This window comes from Somniosus microcephalus, chromosome 10, assembly GCF_052327205.1.
Source record: "Somniosus microcephalus isolate GS21.2 chromosome 10, FLI_Smic_1.0, whole genome shotgun sequence".
Taxonomy (NCBI): domain Eukaryota; kingdom Metazoa; phylum Chordata; class Chondrichthyes; order Squaliformes; family Somniosidae; genus Somniosus; species Somniosus microcephalus.
Window position 1 is genome coordinate 104,112,067 of NC_140996.1, and position 24,446 is coordinate 104,136,512.

General features: G+C 54.9%; 1 protein-coding gene across 1 annotated transcript in view; it reads right to left on the minus strand.

Annotated features, from left to right (window-relative positions):
- Positions 1 to 24,446, minus strand: part of LOC147111592 (protein diaphanous homolog 3-like) — a 1,088,834-nt gene that overhangs the window by 669,072 nt on the left and 395,316 nt on the right. The window contains exon 11 of the mRNA XM_085998659.1: positions 6,242 to 6,360. Coding sequence (XP_085854785.1) covers positions 6,242 to 6,360 — 119 coding nt within the window. The remainder of the gene's footprint in view (positions 1 to 6,241; positions 6,361 to 24,446) is intronic.

Sequence of the window (24,446 nt, forward strand, 5' to 3'; positions counted from 1 at the left end):
CTGACCAATCTGATTGAATTTTTCGAGGGGGTGACTAGGTGTGTGGATGAGGGAAATGCTGTGGATGTGGTATACATGGACTTCAGTAAGGCTTTTGACAAAGTCCCGCATAGGAGACTGGTCAAGAAGGTAAGAGCCCATGGGATCCAGGGTGCCTTGGCGCGTTGGATCCTAAACTGGCTGAGTGGCAGGAGGCAGAGGGTGATGGTCGAAGGTTGCTTTTGTGACTGGAAGCCTGTGTCCAGTGGGGTACCTCAGGGATCGGTGCTGGGTCCCTTGCTGTTTGTGATCTGCATAAATGATTTGGATGAGAATGTAAAAGGTATGATCAGTAAGTTCGCAGATGACACGAAAATTGGTGGGGTGGTAAATTGCGAGGAGGAAAGCCTCAGGCTACAGGACGATATAAACGGGTTGGTCAGATGGGCGGAAAAGTGGCAAATGGAATTTAACCCTGAAAAGTGTGAGGTGATGCATTTTGGACGGACAAATAAGGCAAGGGAATACACAATGAGTGGTAGGACCCTAGGAAGTACAGAGGGTCAGAGGGACCTTGGTGTACATGTACATAGATCCCTGAAGGCAGCGGAACAGGTAGATAAGGTGGTTAAAAAGGCATATGGGATACTTGCCTTCATTAGCCGAGGCACAGAATATAAGAGCAGGGAGGTTATGATGGAGCTGTACAAAACGCTGGTGAGGCCACAGCTGGAGTACTGTGTGCAGTTCTGGTCGCCTCACTATAGGAAGGATGTGATTGCTTTGGAGAGGGTGCAGAGAAGATTCACCAGGATGTTACCTGGGATGGAGCGCCTCAGCTATGAAGAAAGACTAAACAGGCTGGGGTTGTTTTCCTTGGAGCAAAGAAGGCTGAGGGGGGACCTGATTGAGGTGTACAAAATGATGAGGGGCATAGATAGGGTAGATAAAGCGGAACTTATCCCCTTAGTAGGGGGGTCAATAACAAGGGGGCATAGATTCAAGGTAAGGGGCAGGAGGTTTGGAGGGGATTTGAGGAGGAGCTTTTTCACCCAGAGGGTGGTTGGAGTCTGAAACTCACTGCCTGAAAGGGTGGTAGAGGCAGGAACCCTCACAACATTCAAGAAGCATTTGGATGAGCACTTGAAATTCCACTGCATACAAGGCTATGGACCAAATGCTGGAAAATGGGATTAGATGGACGGCGCAGACACGATGGGCCGAAGGGCCTCTTTCTGTGCTCTATAACTCTATGACTTGGAGGGGAACAAGGAGGCGATAGTGTTCCCAAGCAAACTGCTAGGTCCTGGATGGAGTTGCGTTACCTGTGTGCTGTTGCAGCTTCACCCATCCAGGCGAGTGGTGAGCATTCTATCATACTCACTGATGAAGCAGCTCGAGATGGCTGGGCCAAGGATGCTCCCTGGGTAACTCCTGCATGATGTCTAGGGGATGTAGTAACTGATCTCTGACCACAATCATCTTGTTTGTATCGGAGATAACGCGTGCCACGCGAAGGTTCAACGCAACCAGGGTTTAGCAGTTTGCTTGATTGGTGCACCGTCACTGGACTCAATAGACACTCCCTCCACCATCAATGTCTGCATGATCTATAGGATGCACTGCAGCAACTCACAAAGGTTACTTGGACTTCACCTCTCTCCTGCAAACTGCCACTGAGAAGGACCACAGCAGCAGTGTCACGGGATCTCCTCCTCCATGTTCACCTCCAAGTCGCACACCATCCTGACCTGGGCATATATTGCTGTACCTTTGTCGTCACTGAATCAATATCCTATCTAACACAGTTAGTTTTAGAACTATTTTATTTTTAATTCGTTTTTGCAGGCAACATATGATCCTGAAGGTGTTTTATTCAATTCAAATTAGTCTCGTCCAACAGATCTGCTCATCCTTGTGAAGATGTTCAATTACTATTCCTTGTTGCTGACTTGGTTATTCATTGCTATGATGTTTTTTCATGCCTTCAAAGTTTCTGAAAGTGACTGAAAACAAACATAACAAGGTGCGTGATATCTCAAAGATTTCAATTGTGTATCCAGCCACCCTGCCTTTGGGCGTACTAGTTTTGTCTCACAGTGTAGTATTATGGATCGGGGTTAAGACAAGCTCGAACAATAAAATAAAAGCATTTTGCTGGGTAAGGAAAAAGATTATCTGCTGTATCATATTTTGTGAAATTGAACACAGCTCAGTGCATTTTCCATTGAAAATATTTTTAGCACTACTTATCCTTTGATAAACCACTGCAGGTGATTTTTTTGCTTTCATCTGTAATAATATGCCAGTTTACAGAATAGTTATTGTGATGAAATATGTCATTCATCAAACTCTGTAGTTAACTACATATATTGTATTGCCTGCTCCGGTGTCTTACCTTGTATTGTGTATAGTGCACCGCCCCCTTTGTGAGTCGGCTCCGCCCATACCTGGCCCTACTTAAGACAAGCCCAGGCTTGTCTTGCAGCAGAACAGCAGCATGCTAGGTGAAGACACAGGCATCTTTTCTTTGCTAATAAAAGCCTTGTTTTATTCAGTTAACTTTGAGTCTTGAAGTTATTGAGGCGCATCAATTTTATTAGCAAAGAAAAGATGCCTGTGTCTTCACCTAGCTTCACCTAGCATGCTGCTGTTCAGGCCTTAGCTCGAATTACATCCAGCAGAGACTGCTAGAGAAAACGGGCCGCGATCTGACACAGGCTGTGGACACAGCGCGATCGCTGGATGTGGCTCAGAAGAACTCTGACTCCTACTAGTCAGGCCGCGCGGCCCACGCCGCCTCTGCTTCCCCGCCCGGTAGCCCAACTCCGTCGGGGCCCTGCTCTCCCCCCAGAAGCCCTACGACCGCCGCGACGCATCGGGGCCCCAAATGCTACTTCTGCGGGCAGCCGAAGCACACCAGGAACCTGTGCCCGGCGAAAGGCACCACCTGCTGTAAGTGCGGTAAGAAGGGGCACTTTGGAAAGGTGTGCAGAGGGAAACTCAACCGCCACCGCCGCGTGCGCGCCGTGGGAGCGGCCATCTTGTCCGACCTCGTGGGGTCCACCATCTCGCGAGCAGACATCGTGGACGCCATCTTACCCGGCCTCGTGTGGCCCACCATCTTGTACTGCTCAGGGCCCTACAGTGGCGTCGATCACAGTGGACCAGTCCAGACCGCACCCACTGTCCAAATCGATGGTGGACATCGAGGTAAACGGGTGCAAGGTTAAATGTTTAACTGACAGCGGGAGCACAGAGAGCTTCATTCACCCTGATCTGGTACAACGACTCTCTCTAACTATAGTCCCTACTCAGGGCAGGATCTCTATGGCCGACAAAACCCAGATATCGACTATTGCGGGTTACTGCGCGGTACGATTGTCCGTTAAAGGCACTGTATATAATAATTTTAAACTGTTAATTATGAAGGATTTATGTGTGAGCGTGATCTTGGGCCTGGATTTTCAGTGCCACCACCAAAGCATCACGCTCAATTTCGGTGGAACCCAGCCGCCCCTCACAGTGTGCGGTCTGGCTACCCTGAAGGTAAAGCCGCCTTCGCTATTCGCAAACCTTACCCCTAACTGCCGGCCAATAGCGACCAAAAGCAGGAGGTACAGCTGGGAGGACAGGCGGTTTATCGCGACCGAGGTAGACAGGCTCCTGAGGGAGCGCATTATTGAACGCAGCAACAGCCCGTGGCGCGCCCAAGTGGTGGTGGTGAGGGGTAGCGCGAAGAAGCGGATGGTGATTGACTATAGTCAAACAGTCAACATCTATACCCAACTAGACGCCTACCCGCTACCCCGCATATCCGAGATGGTGAACCAAATCGCCCAATACCGGGTGTTCTCCACCATCGACCTCAAGTCAGCGTATCACCAGCTCCCCATCAGACCAGAGGACCGTTCGTACACCGCCTTCGAGGCAAACGGACGCCTCTACCAGTTCCTCAGAGTCCCCTTTGGGGTGACGAATGGGGTCTCGGTCTTTCAGAGGGAGATGGACCGCATGGTCGATGACCACCACTTGCAGGCAACCTTCCCCTATCTCGACAACGTCACCATCTGTGGTCACAACCAGCAGGATCACGACTCGAACCTCGAGAGGTTCTTGAAAACCGCACAAAAACTCAACCTCACCTACAACGAGGACAAGTGCGTTTTCAACACCACGCGCCTCTGCATACTAGGCAGCGTGGTGGAGAATGGGGAAATCGGACCAGACCCCGACCGATTGCACCCCCTACGGGAGCTGCCCCTGCCCAACGCTCCCAAAGCCCTGAAAAGGTGCCTGGGGTTATTCTCGTATTATGCCCAATGGGTCCCCAACTACTCCGATAAAGCCCGCCCCCTCTTGAAAGCATCCTCTTTCCCGCTCTCTGCTGAGGCCTATGCTGCCTTCAAAAGCATTAAGCAGGATATTGAGCGGGCCACGCGACAGGCAGTGGACGAGAACACTCCATTTCAAGTGGAAAGTGATGCGTCTGACTTTGCCTTGGTGGCCACCCTCAACCAGGCGGGGCGGCCCGTAGCTTTCTTCTCGAGGACCCTCCAGGGGCCCGAGATCAGACACTCCTCCGTGGAAAAGGAGGCCCAAGCCATCGTGGAGGCAGTGCGCCACTGGCGGCACTACCTAGCCGGCAAACGCTTCACCCTACTTACCGACCAGCGGTCGGTAGCGTTTATGTTCAATAATAAACAGAGGGGGAAGATTAAAAATGATAAGATTCTTAGGTGGCGGATCGAGCTCTCCACCTTCGAGTACGACATCATAGACCGGCCGGGGGCCCTTAACGAATCCCCCGACGCCCTCTCACGAGGGATGTGTGCCAACGCCACCGGGGATCGGCTACAGACCCTCCACAACGACCTCTGCCACGCAGGGGTCACACGGCAGTTCCATTTCATAAAGTCCCGCAACTTACCCTACTCGATTGAGGAAGTTTGGTCCCTGACCAGGAACTGCCGCACTTGCGCTGAGTGCAAGCCTCGGTTCTACCGCCCTGATAGAGCCCACCTAATCAAAGCTACACGGCCCTTTGAGCGGCTTAGCTTAGATTTCAAGGGCCCCCTCCCGTCCGTCGACCGCAATGTTTACTTCCTGAACATTGTGGACGAATACTCCCGTTTCCCATTCGCCTTCCCCTGCCCAGACATGACCAGCGTCACGGTCATTAAATGCCTCAACAGCCTGTTCTGCCTGTTCGGTATGCCAAGCTATATCCACACGGATAGGGGGGCGTCCTTCATGAGTGAAGAGCTACGCCAGTACATGCTGTCCAAGGGGATTGCCACGAGCCGTACCACCAGCTACAACCCCCGGGGTAACCGTCAGGTGGAGCGAGAGAACGGGACAGTATGGAGGGCAGTCACCCTAACTCTAAGGACCAAGGGCCTCCCTATCTCCCGCTGGCAGGAAGTCCTCCCAGATGTGCGACACTCAATACGGTCACTATTGTGTACCGCCACTAATGCCACGCCTCATGAGCTAATGTTTGTGTTTCCCCGGAAATCCACCTCAGGCGTATCCATACCGTCATGGCTCTCCACCCCAGGTCCGATACTTTTGCGGAAGCATGTGAGGGGCCACAAGACAGACCCTCTCGTGGAGCCAGTGCACCTGCTCCACGCCAACCCACAATATGCGTATGTCCGGCACGCCGACGGACGGGAGGACACTGTGTCCATAAAAGACCTCGCCCCAACCGGTAACGACGACAACGACTACAACAACAACAACTATTACCCACCCACTATTCTTTCATCACCCCTGGAAGAACACCAGCCAACGGTACCCGCACCACCTACTCCTTCAACAACCCCGGTGGCGCCCCCGGCAGAGACCCAGGAGACCACCCGGGACACCCAGCCGGCACCGCAACAGTTACGTCGGTCACAGAGGACTATCACACCCCTGGACAGACTAAATCTGTAGAAGGGGTGAATGTGATGAAATATATCATTCATCAGACTCTGTAGTTAACTACATATATTGTATTGCCTGCTCCGGTGTCTTACCTTGTATTGTGTATAGTGCACTGCCCCCTTTGTGTGTCGGCTCCGCCCATACCTGGCCCTACTTAAGACAAGCCCAGGCTTGTCTTGCAGCAGAACAGCAGCATGCTAGGTGAAGCTAGGTGAAGACACAGGCATCTTTTCTTTGCTAATAAAAGCCTTGTTTTATTCAGTTAACTTTGAGTCTTGAAGTTATTGAGGCACATCAATTATGACACTTCTGTTATGCAGAAAAAGGATATTCTAGTTCAGAGCGAATATCTCCTAAGCGATGTGAAAACTCAATCATGTCTTCTTCTTTGTGCTCATCAAATACTTTTAGCTGGATATCCAGTGCATCATTTTTAATTAATCTCAACTCCTGTGGAAAGTAAATTAGCAAAAGTAATGCATGTCAGTCTAATTCATACAACATAATAGAGACAAATTAATAGTATCAAGGTAGAAATTGAATAACTTTTTTAAGACTGCAGTTCCGGAGCGTGAACAATCCCTTTTACCATTTCAACAACTTTATAGAAACATAGAAACTAGGTGCAGGAGTAGGCCATTCGGCCCTTCGAGCCTGCTCCGCCATTCAACGAGATCGTGGCTGATCATCCAAACCCTAGCACCCGGTCCCGACACCGACAGCCATCCCACCCAAGCCCTATCCCCGTAACCCCGCGTATTTAAAACCCCCTAACACTAAGGGCTAATTTTTTTATTTTTTTATTTTTTATCATGGCCAATCAACCTAACCCGCACATCTTTGGACTGTGGGAGGAAACCGGAGCACCCGGAGGAAACCGTATGCACAGTACCTCAATTTAAAATTTTATTGCAAATAACCAAGATTGTATGATCTGCTGTGACATTAATCGGCAGGATGCCCCCTCCCTACTCTTTATTGCAGCCTCAATCCATTTCCTTACTAGTTGGCTTAATGTCAATGTTTCAAATCTCACTAAAAGGGAATGGGATAACAGAAGACACTTATGGGAGGGATGAAAGATAAATGGTGGACACAAATTAAATTAAATGTAAAAACTGACAGACAGTCTCACCCCTCCTGTTTAGAGTCTTGGCGACAGATGTTATGTGTTGTGTCCGAGAGTAATAAGACACAAGACTGCAGGGGAACGGTACAACAGGTGTTTACTCAACGTGGCTCACTCTGGAACTGAACTGTACAGATTACTACTCAGTGCTATATACAGGTGTGGTTACTGCTGGTACTGCAGTATACATGAGCTGTAAAAAGTAGTTCCCCCCTTAAAAAGGTATATACATTACAATTCCTCCCCTTTTAGATTAACAGTACCATAACACTCATTGAACAATTAAATATCAAACTAATTACAATTAACACTTTTAACATGCAACATTAGCTGAAAATAGTCTATTTATAAATTCAGTCTTTGGGGAGGCTTCCTGATCCTTTCTGGATAGCGCCTTTCCCGAGTGTCTCGCTCTTGGTGCGGAGGCGATTCTGGCACCCTGTCGTCGGTTGGGTCATCAGCTTCCGATGCTGCTGTTTCTGGGGTAGATGCGACCTGTACGTCGGGTTCCTCACCAGGTACGTATGGGCGAGACATGGGGTTGACTTGTTCCTGTGACTCTAGAATCTGGTCAGCATGGCGTCTCACGATGTTCTTCCCAACGTCCACTGTGTACATTCGTGGGCCCTTGCCGTGTGCATATCGTTCCTGGCTGCCATTTTTCTGTTCGGTAGTCGCGGGCCAAGACTGGTTGCCCTACATTGACGCTCCTTGTTGGCTTCTCATGGATGTGCTGGAATTGCTTACTCTCAACATCTCTTCGTACGTTTGGTCTGAGCAAAGCCAGGCGAGATCTTAACCTTCGGTTAAAGAACATCATGGCCGGTGCCTGGTTGGTGACTGCAAGTGTCGCATTCCGGAAGGCGAACAGGAACTTGTCCACCTTATGCTGCAGCGGAATGTTGTCATTGTACATAGCCTTTATTGCCTTCTTAAAGGTTTGTACGAACCTCTCAGCCAATCCATTTGTGGCTGGATGATACGGGGTGGATGTGTAATGCCTTACCCCATTCTTCTTCATAAACCTCCGGAACTCTTCGGACACAAACTGTGGTCCGTTATCGGAGCAAATCTGTTCTGGCAAGCCATTCCTGGCAAAAATGGTCCGTTGGACTACAATAGTTTTCTCCGTGGTGATGGAGGACATTTTGATGACCTCAGGCCATTTTGAGTGCGCATCCACGGCTATTAAAAACATTGAGTCCATGAATGTGTTGTGTATGTGCCTTTAAGAGAAGAACTGATTCTATACTGCAGTACCGGCAGTGACCAACCCTGTATATAAAGCCATAGCAGGCTTCTGCATTGCAGTCTTAAGTTACCCTCTGTTCAGCTGCAAGCACGAGCAGAGGGAGCAGCCAGACTTTGGAGAGTGGATTAAAGTGGTGGTCCCCTGACCAGGAAGAGGAGGAGAACGTTGGACCACCACCACCAACTCCACCATCATTACATCAACTGAGGTGCCTGGAGAGAGAGGACAGAGGAGGAGAAGGAGAAAGGAGGCCTACATCAACATCAACCAGGGGAGAGGCCTTCCTATCACTGCCTCCCCAATTTGGCCTCCACTTCAGGAGAGGGAGAGAGGGGAGAGAAACCAACTGCTTGAAAGGAGGGAAGAAAACTTCATCCGGAACATCTACAGGTGGGTGTTATTTGGGGCACTCTCCCAAGACTTTGTATTTTAGGTGGGGGGAGAAAAGAAGAAGCAAGGCCGGATCATCAAGGGGTGTAGTGTGTGTGTGTGTGTGCTCTTGTTAAAAGCTAGGCCACACACACCACTAATTAGCATCCCTTCTATTGCCTGCCCTGGGAGAGCTTGGAGCTGCCCAAGGTGAAGTCCTTAATTTAATTTAATTACATCGTTAAGACCTGTTGCAGGACTAAGCCTGGGCTTCTCCAGCTTTTCCAGGTGAAGACGTCTTCTCCCCCTGCCAGAAGACCACCATCACCAAAGACTTTTTCCATCGGAGAGTGCAACCCTGCCTACACCCACCCACCATCCCGAGTGGCAACACTCCCCTTTGCGGCCTCCCTCCTTCCCACCCCCCCACCTCTCTCTCTCTCTCTTTGTCTCTCTCTGCCTGTCTTTCTAAGGCACCTTAGTTTCATCTATTTTATTAATTGCCAATTGAGCAGAGGGGCGAGGGCTCCTCTCCCAATTTAAATCAATAAGGAGAGAGGTGTGTCCTCATTTTAATCAGCTCCCTCTGCTCAATAGAGGACAAAAAAATATATATATACACCGAGGCCATTAACACCTTCAGGCCTGTGACTTGGGGTGAGTGTAGCCCTTAAAAAAAGCACCCCAGAATGGCGACTGCATCTTCGCCGGTGGCGGGGCCAGCCGGGACCTATGCGAGAGTGGTAGCCACAGCCACAGCTGCTCCCGCTGTTCCTGCTGCCCCGTCACCTTTTCGATTAATAACAAAAAAGCTTGGGGTGAAGAGCTACGCTCACCCCACTATGACCATCGAGGCCTGCGTCAAGGCCATGGCTGGGGTTGTCGGCCCCTCAGCCATCGTCGCGGCCTCGAAAATGTATGGGAAGGCTGTGTTCTTCCTGGGGTCGGAGCGGGCGGTGTCCCTGGCTGTCGCCAAGGGGCTCACCGTGGGCGGGACCTTCCTGCCGGTGGATCCTCTCGAGGCCACCGCACAGAGGATCATTATTTCCAACGTCCCGCCCTATGTTCCTGGTGAGCTCCTCCTTCCCCATTTGCGACAACTTGGGGAGGTGAGGTCGGGGATCACGCCCATCCCGCTCGGCTTCCGGGAGGCCAGCCTTCGCCACGTCTTCTCCTTCCGGCGCCAGCTGTTCCTCCAGCTGGCGCGGGAGGAGGACACTGAAGGGGCGTTCGTCGTCCTCCACGAGGGGACCGCCTACCGCGCCTTTTGGACGTCGGACGGTGTGAGGTGCCATGCCTGCAGGGAGGTGGGGCACATCAGGAGGAACTGCCCTGCCTCCAAGGCCGCCGGATCATCTCGTGCGGCCGAGGCTGGCGCCGCCGCCGCTGCCCTTCCCCCCGGATCTGCCCGCGCGTCAAGTACGTCTGATGCGCGGTTGACGTCGGGGGCCGATGCCACCAAGGCCTCCGGCGGGGGGGAGGGAGCGTGTCCGGCCGGAAAGAAGGCGCGGGGAAAAAAGAAGCACCTTAGGGCAGGTCCCCCCGTGGATGGTGAGCCCTTGCCCCTTGAGCCCCTTACACCCGCGCTCCTCGCGGAGTTGATCAGGGCAGATGTGAGCGGCAGGGGCCCCGTGCCCGAGCCTGTGGCCGCAACCGCCGCAGCGGTAATGCCAATACCTGCGGCCGGGCTCGGGCCCGAGGAACCCGACAAACCTGCTCCGCCGGAGGGAGTCGAGGAGGAGGCCTTTGCAGACATGGAGGTCTCCCTCGCTCCCTCCGTGCTAAAAAGAAGGCGCGACCCCCTGGATGAGGAGGAGGACCGGGAGGAGGAAGGTCCCTCCGAGCAGGGGGAGTCGTCGCCCGCCGCGGGTACTGCGCCCCCCCGCCCCCCCAGCGCTGTCGTCATCACCAGCGATCGGCAGGGGTCGCCTGTCCCTCGGGAGGCTGAGGCAGATGTGTCTGTCCAGCACGTGCCTCCCGGGGATGGGGATGAGACCCTGCCCGTGGGGGGGGTTGCGGAACAACCCGCGGCAGTAATTGAAGTTGACCTTTTATCGGTGTCGTTACCCCTCGCCGGGTCGGGCAGCCTGGGGGCTGGGTCGGGCGAGCTCGAGGTTAATGAGCTCTCCCAATACGACCCGGACGTCTCCCAGGGGATGCTCGTCCTGGTAGAGCTTTTAATTCAAAACCCCCCGTCCGCTGGGTCGGAGGTTGGTGGCGGGGAGGAGGATGGCCCCCTGGCTGCGTCTCTGGTGCCGGACGTACTGGAGGAGCTGGAAATTGTTCTCTCCCCGGTTTCTCCGGTCGTTCCGGCGTCTGAGGCGGAGGGGAGCTCTGAACCGCCGCCGTCTTCTGGCCCGGCACCCCTAGAGGAGCCCAGGGAGAAATCCTCTGCCGCCGATCCTGGGGGTGGGATCCGGGCGGAGGCGGGGCTGGCTGGCGCGGCCGAGTCGTTCGCTTCGCACTGCGCGGCGGACGGGTCGGCCGCTGGTGACGACCCCCTGGAGGAGGATGGGGACTCGGTGATGGGCACGGAGGACGATTCGGACTCCAGCGCCGACGTGGCGATGGATGACCTCGTGCCCCTTGCCGAGTCTCCCCTCATTTCCGTAAGGGAACTCCGGGATTTTATGGCCGCGTGCCTGGGTCAGCGCAATAAGGTCCGGCTGGCCCTCGACAGGTGGTCGGAGCTGGCGCTGCTCATCGATTCCGTCCGCGCCGCCGTTAAGATCTTGGGCGCAGACGAGGGTGTGAACCCGCTCGAGCTGCGTCGGCTCACAACGTTTCTCACTGGGCTGCTGAGGAAGTGGCGGCGGACCAGCGGCTGCGCTTCCTCGCCCCGTTAGGTGTAGGTAGAGGTTGCACTATGCTTCTGACATGAAGATAACCATAGCCAGCCTCAACATCAACGGCAGCAGGGAGGCGCGCCGCAGATTCAATAACTTCTCGGTCCTTCGGGACGGGAAGTATGCGGTGTGCTTCCTGCAAGAAACCCACACCGTTCCGGGAGACGAAGCCACGTGGCTCCTGGAGTGGCAAGGAGGGGTCAGCATGAGTCACCTCTCCAACAATTCCAGCGGGGTGGCTATCTTGCTGGCCCCGCATTTTCAGCCGGAGATCTTGGGGGTCAAGGAGCACGTGCCGGGCCGCTTGCTCCATGTCACTGTTCGCCTGGGGGGCGTGCCGCTCCATCTAGTGAACGTGTACGCCCCTCAGACCAGTGCGCAGCAAGTGCGCTTCTTCGAAGAAGTGTCCGCTCTCTTGGGCTCCATCGACGTGGGCGAGTGCGTCATCCTCGGGGGGGATTTTAACTGCACCCTCGAGGCGAGGGACCGTTCGGGTCCCCCGCGAAGCCCGGCGGCGATGGAGAAGTTGAGGGACCTGGTTGGGTCCTTCGACTTGGTGGACGTCTGGCGAAATCTCCACCCCGACTCCAGCGCCTTCACTAGCGTGAGGTCTGGGGGAGGAAGGTCCAGAATCGACCGCCTCTACATTTCCCGGGCGTTCGTCTCCTGCGTTCCGGCAGCTTCCATGCGGCCGGTGCCGTGCACGGACCACCACCTGGTGTGGGCGGAGCTCGCTCCGCTGCGCGCGCGGGGGGGGTCCGTGTACTGGCATTTTAACAACCTGCTGCTGGAGGACGCACGGTTCCGGGATTCGTTTCGTCGATTCTGGGCCGACTGGAGAAGGAAGCAGGGGGGCTTACCCTCCTTGAGGCTATGGTGGGATGTGGGCAAGGCTCACATCCGTCTCTTCTGTCAGGAGTATGCGAAGGGGTCGACCAAGAGGCGGGAGGCCCGGGTCGGGCGGTTGGAGAAGGAGGTGCTCGACCTGGAGTCCCGTCTCGGTCAGGTCGTCGAGGACCCGGCCCTGCGGAAGGTGTACGAAGAGAAGAAGGGCGCGCTGAAGGACCTGCAGCTCGTCGGGTCCCGAGGCGCGTACGTGAGGTCGCGGATCCAGCTCCTGCGGGACCTGGACCGCGGCTCCCCCTTCTTCTACTCGCTGGAAAAAAGACGGGGGGTCCGTAAGCAGCTCTTGGGGCTGCTGGCCGACGACGGATCTCTGGTCTCGGATCCGGAGGGAATCAGCGCGGAGACCCGCGCCTATTACGGGGCTCTGTTCTCTCCGGATCCGTCCAGCGAGGATGCGCGCAGAGTTTTGTGGGAGGACCTGACGAAGGTTGGCCCGGAGGGCGCCGAAAAATTGGACGCTCCGCTAAGTCTGGCGGAGCTGACCGGCGCCCTCCGCCAGCTCTCTAGGGGAAAGTCCCCGGGGCTGGACGGGCTGACCGTGGAGTTCCACAGGGCATTCTGGGACGTCTTGGGGGGCGACTACGCGCGGGTCCTGGGGGAAAGTTTGGCGACCGGGGAGATGCCCCTCTCTTGGCGCAGGGCGGTCATTGTCCTGCTGCCTAAGAAGGGCGATCTCCGCCTCCTTAAGAACTGGCGCCCGGTCTCCCTCCTCAGCACGGACTATAAAATCTTTGCCAGGGCCATGTCTGCTCGCCTTGGCACCGTGCTGGCCCACATGATCCACCCCGACCAGTCCTACACGGTCCCGGGCCGGACCATCCACGATAACATCCATCTGGTCCGGGACCTGGTCCACCACTCCCAGAGGGCTGGTCTGTCGGTCGCCTTCCTTTCCCTGGATCAGGAGAAGGCGTTCGACAGGGTGGATCACGAGTATCTCTTCGGGACTCTGCGCGCATTCGGGTTCGGGACGCATTTCGTCGCCCAGATCCAACTTCTGTACGCCGCCGCGGAGTGTCTGATTAAAGTTAACGGGTCCTTGACGGCGCCCCTTCACTTCGGGAGGGGGGTGCGTCAGGGATGCCCCATGTCCGGTCAGTTATATGCCATTTGCGTGGAGCCTTTCCTGCGCCTCTTGTGGAAGAGGTTGACGGGACTGGCTCTGCAAGGGCCGGGCGTGGAGGTGGTCCTCTCGGCTTACGCCGATGACGTGCTCCTCACGGTCACGGATCCCGCTGACTTGCGGAGGATGCGGGAATGCCAGCAGATTTACTCGGACGCATCCTCCGCCAAGATCAACTGGGAGAAATGTTCCGGACTCCTGGTGGGTCAGTGGCGGGTGGACTCCCTGCCGGAGGAGTTCAGGCCTTTCGCCTGGAGCACCACGCACCTCCTCTATTTGGGAGTCTACCTTAGCCCTGCCGAGGACGCTTGGCCGGCGAACTGGCAAGAGCTGGAGGCCAAAGTCACCGCTCGCCTAGGATGCTGGACAGGACTGCTCCGAGTGTTGTCCTACAGGGGTCGAGCGCTGGTCATAAACCAGCTGGTGGCCGCCATATTGTGGTACCGGTTGGTCACTTTGATCCCTCCCCCTGCGTTTGTCGCCAAGATTCAGAAGAAGCTCATCGACTTCTTCTGGGACAAAAGGAAGCACTGGGTCTCTGCCGCGGTTCTGTGTCTCCCGCTTAGGGAGGGCGGTCAGGCGCTGGTGTGCCTTCGCACCCAGGCTGCGACTTTCCGTCTTCAGACGCTGCAGAGATACCTGTACGTCGAGAATCCTCCGAGATGGTGTGCGCTGGCGACGTTTTTCTTCCGCCAGCTGCATGGCCTCAATTACGACACGCAGCTCCTGTTTGCGAAAGTGGGCAGCAGGCGTGCCGGCCTGCGGGAGCTGCCTGTCTTCTACCAGGAACTACTATGGGTTTGGAACTACGTCGCTTCCAGGCGGAGCTCTCCCCCGTCAGGAGCGGCGGCTCTCCTTCGGGAGCCGCTGCTCAGGAATCCGCACCTCCACGAACACGGGTTCGGGCGGCTGGCGGAGGGTAGGGCTGTGGCTGGCAAGGTGACCAGAGTCGGGGACCTGCTCGATGGCGGAGGAGCGGGCTGGATGGCGCCGGAGGAGCTGGCGCGGCGCCTGTCCTGGGCCAACGTCCAGCTCGCGGTCGAAACCATCGATTCGGTAAAAGCGGCACTGGGCCCCGACTCCACTAGGTGTATCGAGGCGGCTCAAGCACGTGGGGCGATCCCGTCCGAGCTTACCCCCGTTCGGACGGAATTCCTCATCGGCGCCCGGCCCCGAAACTCCCCTCGGGAACCGGCGCCTCACAACTTGAGCCGTCTCGAGGAAATACCCTCCGTGCCTTTTCATTCCGCGCGGAGGGGTTTCCTGTACGGGCTGCTCCTGCACACTCTCCACTTTGCCATCTTCGTCTACCGTCCGGACACGCCTTGGCGTGGCGTTTTGCCGACCGGCGGTAGCGGAGGTCCCCAATGGAGGGCTCTCTATGCGGGAGTCCTCCCTTGTTCCATTGGGGACTTGGCCTGGAGGGTGTTGCACGGAGCGGTCCCGTGCAATAAGGTTTTAAGTAGGTTCACGGGCTCCCAGGCCGCCTGCATTTTTTGCGGCCTGGAGGAGTCCGTGTTTCACGTTTATATGGATTGTGAGAGGTTGCAGCCCCTCTTTCACTACTTGAAGGGGCTGCTCCTCGATTTTTGGTTGCACTTCAGTCCCACGCTCTTGATCTACGGTCACCCGGTGCGGAGGGGTGCGGACAGGTTGGAGGACCTCCTTGTGGGCCTGCTCCTGGGCCTGGCTAAAAGAGCAATCAATTGGTCCAGGCAGCGGGCGGTCGAGGGGGTCGTCCAGCCGGATTGCCTGCACCTCTTCCGCGGCCATGTTCGCGCCCGGGTGGCCCTGGAGATGGAGCACGCGGTGTCCGCCGGTGCGCTTGAGTATTTCCGCGACCGGTGGGCGCCGCGGGGACTGGAGTGCATCATCAACACGGAAAACCAAATTTTAATTTGATTTGTTAAGCTTTAGTTGAACTTTTGTTTATTTACAGTCGAATTGGGTTTTTTTTGGGTCCAAATAAAAGAGTACCCTCTGTTCAAGTAAATACCTGTTTCATTGTTCTCCTGCAGTCTGTGTATTATTTATATACTCGGACATTACACTGGCGACGGGCAGGTTCGAACTCACCTGCAGTACTGCATCACCTCACGGGGATCTTTTCCCTGAAGAGAAGCTTCTTGGAGGTCGAAGTCAGAACGGCGGGCGTCAACCACGGGCAACCGCCCAGGGATCCATCGGAGAGTTGCAGGGGAGGCTGTGCAGAGCTGGGCCTGGCTCCCCAGTCGAGGTGTTCCAGCAAGTCGTGCTGGTAGCAGGTAGTGCGCTGACCCTTCCGGACTGCGGCGGGCTCGGGCTCGATCGAGCGGCTCTGCAAAGGGGCCGTGCAGCGTTGTCAGGAGGAAGAGAGAGAGAGAGAGAGGGTGGAGCGCACAGGGCGCGGTCGGTGCTCAAGAACAGTGCAGCGTGGAGAGCAGAGAATGCGGGGAAGGAAAAGTGATACGCGCCGAAGCCGCGGGTCGCCGCCATTACCCTGTAGAACGCTAGGAGCAGCGTGGCAGCAAGGGGAAGAAGGAAACGCGCGGGAGGCGCCATTTTATTACATTGGGGAAGAAGGAAAAGCGCGGGAGGCGCCATATTATTCCATTGGAGAAGAAGAAAAAGCACGGGAGGCGCCATTTTAAATCACTCAAGATGCCAAAGAGTGGCAGTATCACTGCTTCCGACAACGAGGTAGAAGACTGGACCACGTATGTGGAAAGAATTGAAGTGTACTGCAAGGCAAATGAGGTGGCCGATGGAAAGAAGGCGTCAGTATTATTAAAATTGATGGGCGTGAGAACGTACGGCCTATTGCGGAATTTAATTACCCCAGCTAAACCAATGGAGAAAAGTTTTGAAGAGATTGTTAATATCTTACAGGAACACCTAAACCCTACACCGCTGCTGATAGCAGAAAGATTCAAGTTCCATAAAAGAAACCAGCACAAAGATGAGAGCAATGCTGACTATCTTACGGAACTACGCAAGTTATCGAAGCACTGCCAGTTCAGAGCAGGACTGGCAGACACCTTGCGGGATAAGTTTGTCTGCGGGCTCCAGAGTGAAGGAACCCAGAAACGACTACTTTCGGAAAAGGACCTGACGCTAGAACAGGCTTTCAGCGTGGCAGTATCCTACGAAGCAGCAGCACGGGGAGCTGCGGAAATACAACAGAAACCACAGAAATACAGCGCTAACGAAATGGCGTATGGAGCAGAAACGTGCTATCGCTGCGGCAGAACAACCCATGATCAGAAGGACTGCTGGGTTAAGGACAAAGTATGCAGGCAATGTGGGAAAATGGGACACATAGCAAGAGTCTGCAGGTCGGGAAAGAAAACCAACACTACAAGAACTACTAAGGAAAAGTACAAGAAAGTAAAGAAATTGACAGACAGTAGTTCGGAAGATCAGGAGAGTGATAAGGACTCCGGGAGCAGGAGATTAAGTTGTCTAAAGTTACACAACGTGATCGCAAAGGAGGATCACCGAACCATTTGGGTCACCCTCATGATAGCAGGGTCCCCAGTAAAGATGGAATTGGACACAGGATCAGCCCTCACTGTCATGAATCGACAAGACTATGAGCGGCTATTCTCACACATACCCTTCAAGGACACGTCCATTGTATTGAAGACATACACGGGGCAAAAAGTCTACCCCAGAGGAAAAATAAGGGTGCCAGTTGAATACAACGGCAAGGAAACACAGAAACTGTATCTACATATACTACCAGATGGAGGACCACCATTATTGGGACATGAATGGATCCGAAAAATACAATTGGATTGGCATTCCATTCAGGCGCTAACTGTGACTGATAAAAAGGATGACGACGTCACACCTGGACGACTGTCAAAAATTCTAACTGACGCGAAAGAGGTGTTCCAACAAGGACTTGGGACTCTAAAAGGAGTAACGGCAACGATAAAAATCGAAGATAACGCAAACCCAAAATTTTTTAAGGCCAGGCCGGTACCTTACGCGATCCGCCCAGCCGTTGAAGCAGAGCTGGAGAGTCTGGAGCGTTCGGGTGTGCTGTCCAAGGTGGACTGGAGCGAGTGGGCCACACCCATCGTTCCTGTAATGAAGAAATCATTGAGCAGCACGCCTGGGGAACCGAAGAAGGTTTGCATCTGTGGGGACTTCAAGGTAACTGTGAACCCAGTCCTGCACACAGTACAATATCCACTTCCACGGATAGAAGATATTTTCGCCTCACTATCTGGAGGGAAACGCTTTACAAAGATTGATCTGGCCCAAGCGTATCTACAAATGGAGGTGGAAGAAGCATCTAGGAAATACCTCACGATAAACACTCACAAAGGCCTTGACCAGTACAATCGACTGGTATTCGGGGTAGCATCAGCCCCGGCTATTTGGCAGAGGGCGATGGAACAAGTCCTGCAAGGGATCCCGGGGACCCAGTGTTATTTGGACGACATCCTGGTTACGGGCGAAAATGACAGTGAACACCTTGCCAACCTGGAGCAGGTGCTCACGAGATTACAGGAATATGGGCTACGAGCCAACCGCCCCAAATGCGAGTTCTTCAGGAGACAAATCTCGTATTGTGGCCACATGATTGATGAGGAAGGGTTGCATAAGTCGCCGGACAAGATTGAGGCTGTAGTCAAGGCTCCGGCACCGGAAAATGTGTCGCAACTGAGGTCGTTCCTCGGGTTGGTGAACTAATACCATAAGTTCTTGCCGAATTTATCCACAATTCTGCACCCACTGAACGCCCTACTGCAAACTGGAGTAACATGGAAATGGAGTGATGAGTGTAAGCATGCCTTTCAGAAATGTAAATGCCTAATCACTTCAAAAGAAGTATTGGCCCACTACAATCCAACACTACCGATTCGGTTAGCATGTGATGCGTCTCCCTACGGCATCGGAGCGGTGCTGTCAAACAAATTCCCTGACGGTTCAGAGAAGCCAATAGCCTTTGCGTCGCGCTCGTTAACTACGCCCAGATTGACAGGGAGGCCCTCAGCCTGGTGTGGGGGGTGAAGAAGTTCAATCACTATCTGCACAGGCAGAAATTCACCCTACTGACTGATCATCAGCCCCTGGTCTCCATTTTTAACCCAAAGAAGGGCGTTCCGGTGATGACGGCGCAACGGCTGCAAAGATGGTCACTTTTTCTAGGGGCACATCAGTACGACAGAGTACAAGGGTACGAAACAGCATGGAAACGCTGATCGGCTGTCGCGCTTACCGTTGCCTACGGTAGAGGAAGCACCTGCAGTGGACCCTGTTGAGATATTCCATGCGACCATAGTCGAATGTCTACCTGTTACAAACTCAAGTATAGAGAAGGAAACCAGAAATGACCCGACACTCTCTCGGGTCTATGATTTGACGGTGAAGGGATGGCCAGCACATGGCGACGCACTGTTGCCAGCATTCTCGCCAAGGACAGAACAGCTGTCAGTGTGCCGGGTGACCTTGATGTGTGGATCCCGAGTGGTAATTCCACCCAAGTTGAGAGACAGAGTGCTCAATGAGCTTCATGAGGGTCATCTGGGAGGGGTAAAAATGAAGAGCCTAGCCAGGGCGTTTGTGTGGTGGCCGGGAATCGATAAAGAAATCGAGGATATGACCAAGAGATGCACAGGATGCCAGAAGGTCCAAAACGCTCCACCACAGGCCCCGCGAGATCCATGGGAGTGGCCCTCATCTCCATGGCAACGGGTACACATTGATTTTGCTGGTCCATTTATGGACTCAATGTTCCTAATCGCTGTGGACGCCCATTCAAAATGGCCAGAGGTCATCAAAATGTCCTCCACCACCACGGAGAAAACTATTGCAGTCCTACAGACCATCTTCGCCAGGAATGGCTTGCCAGAACAGATTTGCTCCGACAATGGGCCACAGTTTGTGTCAGAGGATTTCCGGAGGTTTCTGAGGAATAATGGGGTGAAGCATTACACATCTGCCCCATATCATCCAGCCACAAATGGATTGGCTGAGAGGTTTGTTCAGACCTTTAAAAAGGCCATAAAGGCAATGCATAATGACGACATACCACTGCAACACAAGGTGGATAATTTCTTGTTTGCTTACCGGAATACGACACATGCAGTCACCAACCAAGCTCCAGCCATAATGTTCTTCAACCAAAGGCTAAGATGTCGCCTGGATTTGCTCAAACCAAACATAAGACGAGATGTTGAGGATAAGCAATTCCAGCACATAAATGAGAAGCCAACCAGGAGCTTCAAGATAGGGCAACCAGTCTTGGCCCACGACTACCGAACAGAAAAATGGCAGCCAGGGACGATATGCACACAGCAGGGACCACTAATGTACACAGTGGACGTTGGAGAGAGCATCGTGAGGCACCATGCTGACCAGATTCTCGAGTCACAGGAACAAGCCAAACCCATACCACGAGCAGGTGCACCTGGTAATCAACCCGAAGTACACATTGCGTCTACCTCAGAAGCAGTGGTATTGGAAGCTGACGAACCAACCAATGACAATGAGCCAGAATCAACTCCGCCGCAAGAACATGACACACGAGAAAGGCACTATCCAGTCAGGATCAGGAAGCCTCCTCAAAGACTGAACTTATAAATGACTAGCTGAAGTGCCCGGCGGTGCCGAGGGTCTTTTGAGGGCATGTTGTTGTTGAAAGAGAGAGAGAGAGCGACTGGGGGGGGAAGAGAGAGAGCGACTGGGGGGGGAAGAGAGAGAGCGACTGGGGGGGGAAGAGAGAGAGCGACTGGGGGGGGAAGAGAGAGAGCGACTGGGGGGGGAAGAGAGAGAGCGACTGGGGGGAAGAGAGAGAGCGACTGGGGGGAAGAGAGAGAGCGACTGGGGGGAAGAGAGAGAGAGCGACTGGGGGGAAGAGAGAGAGCGACTGGGGGGAAGAGAGAGAGCGACTGGGGGGAAGAGAGAGAGCGACTGGGGGGAAGAGAGAGAGCGACTGGGGGGAAGAGAGAGAGCGACTGGGGGGGAAGAGAGAGAGCGACTGGGGGGAAGAGAGAGAGCGACTGGGGGGAAGAGAGAGAGCGACTGGGGGGAAGAGAGAGAGAGCGACTGGGGGGAAGAGAGAGAGAGAGAGCGACTGGGGGGAAGAGAGAGAGCGACTGGGGGGAAGAGAGGGAGCGACTGGGGGGAAGAGAGGGAGGGGAGGGAGGGTGGGAGGGGGAGCGAGCGGGGGGGGGGGGAGTCCCCGAGCCCCGCCCCGATGTCCCGAGTCCCGCCCTCCCGAGGCCCGATCTCACGAGCGCCGCGCCCCGCCCCCCGAGCGCCGATCTCCCGAGCTCCGCCCACCCCCCCCCCCCTCCGATCTCCGGAGGCCCGATCTCCCGAGCCGGCTTCAAGTGCAACCTACCGCGTGAGGCCCGGCCGGACTCAAGTCGCGCGCGCTGACTCCTGCCCCACCCGCCTTTACTAACATGGCGGCGGTGGCGACGCTCGGCTCAGGCCCGCCCCCTCCAGCCTTCACAAAGATGGCGGCAATCACGAGCCGCTTGTTCAGCGCGACGGGAGGTGCCTAGCTCGGGCGTGGCTGGGCAACAGAGGCCGAGGCTTACAGGCCTGGAAAAACGGTTAAAAGGTAGGAAAATTCTAGATGTTACAGAAAAGATTTACAAATTAATTAACTTTTTTTTAAAACAATGTGTGTTTTAAAAGCAACTTTTTTTTTGCTGGAAATGTAGATTTGAAAATAAACACGCAGAAAGCGGGAAAAAGAAATGAAAAGTTTGGAATCAAGATGGCGGCGACTCACCTTGGTTCAGAACGATAAGGCCCGCCCACACAAGCACCGATTGGTGGACTGTCAGGTCACCGAAGCGTAGGATTGGTCAATCGTCCCGTCACTCGACTCTAGGAGGGCCCGCCCGCACGCGCCAGGAACCCGCCCCCACCGCGCAGCGATTGGTCGACCGTCGGGTCGCTCGACCGTACAATTGGTCGACCTGACGTCACTCGATGCTAATGAGCGGATAATGAGCGGAATGTTGAACGTTTTTTGGATACCGCGGGCGCAATTTTTGTCTCGCCGAAACGTAAATACGCTTATGACGGTTCTGGAATCGTAAGCTTTCTTTCGATGTAACACACGTGCAGGTACGCTCTATAACTTTAGAGTTTAATCAATACAGACAGAAGAACCGCTTTATATATATATAGAATTATTATTTCAGTTGATGTATATAGTACAGAGAAAATTGTAATTGTAATTAGTTATTATTTAGTTGTTAAATGAATGTTATATGCTGTTTATCTAAAAGGGGAGGAATTGTTGTGTATGTGCCTTTAAGAGAAGAGCCGATTCTATACTGCAGTACCGGCAGTGACCAACCCTGTATATAAAGCCATAGCAGGCTTCTGCATTGCAGTCTTAAGTTACCCTCTGTTCAGCTGCAAGCACGAGCAGAGGGAGCAGCCAGACTTTGGAGAGTGGATTAAAGTGGTGGTCCCCTGACCAGGAAGAGGAGGAGAACGTTGGACCACCACCACCAGCTCCACCATCATTACATCAACTGAGGTGCCTGGAGAGAGAGGACAGAGGAGGAGAAGGAGAAAGGAGGCCTACATCAACATCAACCAGGGGAGAGGCCTTCCTATCACTGCCTCCCCAATTTGGCCTCCACTTCAGGAGAGGGAGAGAGGGGAGAGAAACCAACTGCTTGAAAGGAGGGAAGAAAACTTCATCCGGAACATCTACAGGTGGGTGTTATTTGGGGCACTCTCCCAAGACTTTGTATTTTAGGTGGGGGGAGAAAAGAAGAAGCAAGGCCGGATCATCAAGGGGTGTAGTGTGTGTGTGTGTGTGCTCTTGTTAAAAGCTAGGCCACACACACCACTAATTAGCATCCCTTCTATTGCCTGCCCTGGGAGAGCTTGGAGCTGCCCAAGGTGAAGTCCTTAATTTAATTTAATTACATCGTTAAGACCTGTTGCAGGACTAAGCCTGGGCTTCTCCAGCTTTTCCAGGTGAAGACGTCTTCTCCCCCTGCCAGAAGACCACCATCACCAAAGACTTTTTCCATCGGAGAGTGCAACCCTGCCTACACCCACCCACCATCCCGAGTGGCAACACTCCCCTTTGCGGCCTCCCTCCTTCCCACCCCCCCACCTCTCTCTCTCTCTCTTTGTCTCTCTCTGCCTGTCTTTCTAAGGCACCTTAGTTTCATCTATTTTATTAATTGCCAATTGAGCAGAGGGGCGAGGGCTCCTCTCCCAATTTAAATCAATAAGGAGAGAGGTGTGTCCTCATTTTAATCAGCTCCCTCTGCTCAATAGAGGACAAAAAAATATATATATACACCGAGGCCATTAACACCTTCAGGCCTGTGACTTGGGGTGAGTGTAGCCCTTAAAAAAAGCACCCCAGAATGGCGACTGCATCTTCGCCGGTGGCGGGGCCAGCCGGGACCTATGCGAGAGTGGTAGCCACAGCCACAGCTGCTCCCGCTGTTCCTGCTGCCCCGTCACCTTTTCGATTAATAACAAAAAAGCTTGGGGTGAAGAGCTACGCTCACCCCACTATGACCATCGAGGCCTGCGTCAAGGCCATGGCTGGGGTTGTCGGCCCCTCAGCCATCGTCGCGGCCTCGAAAATGTATGGGAAGGCTGTGTTCTTCCTGGGGTCGGAGCGGGCGGTGTCCCTGGCTGTCGCCAAGGGGCTCACCGTGGGCGGGACCTTCCTGCCGGTGGATCCTCTCGAGGCCACCGCACAGAGGATCATTATTTCCAACGTCCCGCCCTATGTTCCTGGTGAGCTCCTCCTTCCCCATTTGCGACAACTTGGGGAGGTGAGGTCGGGGATCACGCCCATCCCGCTCGGCTTCCGGGAGGCCAGCCTTCGCCACGTCTTCTCCTTCCGGCGCCAGCTGTTCCTCCAGCTGGCGCGGGAGGAGGACACTGAAGGGGCGTTCGTCGTCCTCCACGAGGGGACCGCCTACCGCGCCTTTTGGACGTCGGACGGTGTGAGGTGCCATGCCTGCAGGGAGGTGGGGCACATCAGGAGGAACTGCCCTGCCTCCAAGGCCGCCGGATCATCTCGTGCGGCCGAGGCTGGCGCCGCCGCCGCTGCCCTTCCCCCCGGATCTGCCCGCGCGTCAAGTACGTCTGATGCGCGGTTGACGTCGGGGGCCGATGCCACCAAGGCCTCCGGCGGGGGGGAGGGAGCGTGTCCGGCCGGAAAGAAGGCGCGGGGAAAAAAGAAGCACCTTAGGGCAGGTCCCCCCGTGGATGGTGAGCCCTTGCCCCTTGAGCCCCTTACACCCGCGCTCCTCGCGGAGTTGATCAGGGCAGATGTGAGCGGCAGGGGCCCCGTGCCCGAGCCTGTGGCCGCAACCGCCGCAGCGGTAATGCCAATACCTGCGGCCGGGCTCGGGCCCGAGGAACCCGACAAACCTGCTCCGCCGGAGGGAGTCGAGGAGGAGGCCTTTGCAGACATGGAGGTCTCCCTCGCTCCCTCCGTGCTAAAAAGAAGGCGCGACCCCCTGGATGAGGAGGAGGACCGGGAGGAGGAAGGTCCCTCCGAGCAGGGGGAGTCGTCGCCCGCCGCGGGTACTGCGCCCCCCCGCCCCCCCAGCGCTGTCGTCATCACCAGCGATCGGCAGGGGTCGCCTGTCCCTCGGGGGGCTGAGGCAGATGTGTCTGTCCAGCACGTGCCTCCCGGGGATGGGGATGAGACCCTGCCCGTGGGGGGGGTTGCGGAACAACCCGCGGCAGTAATTGAAGTTGACCTTTTATCGGTGTCGTTACCCCTCGCCGGGTCGGGCAGCCTGGGGGCTGGGTCGGGCGAGCTCGAGGTTAATGAGCTCTCCCAATACGACCCGGACGTCTCCCAGGGGATGCTCGTCCTGGTAGAGCTTTTAATTCAAAAACCCCCGTCCGCTGGGTCGGAGGTTGGTGGCGGGGAGGAGGATGGCCCCCTGGCTGCGTCTC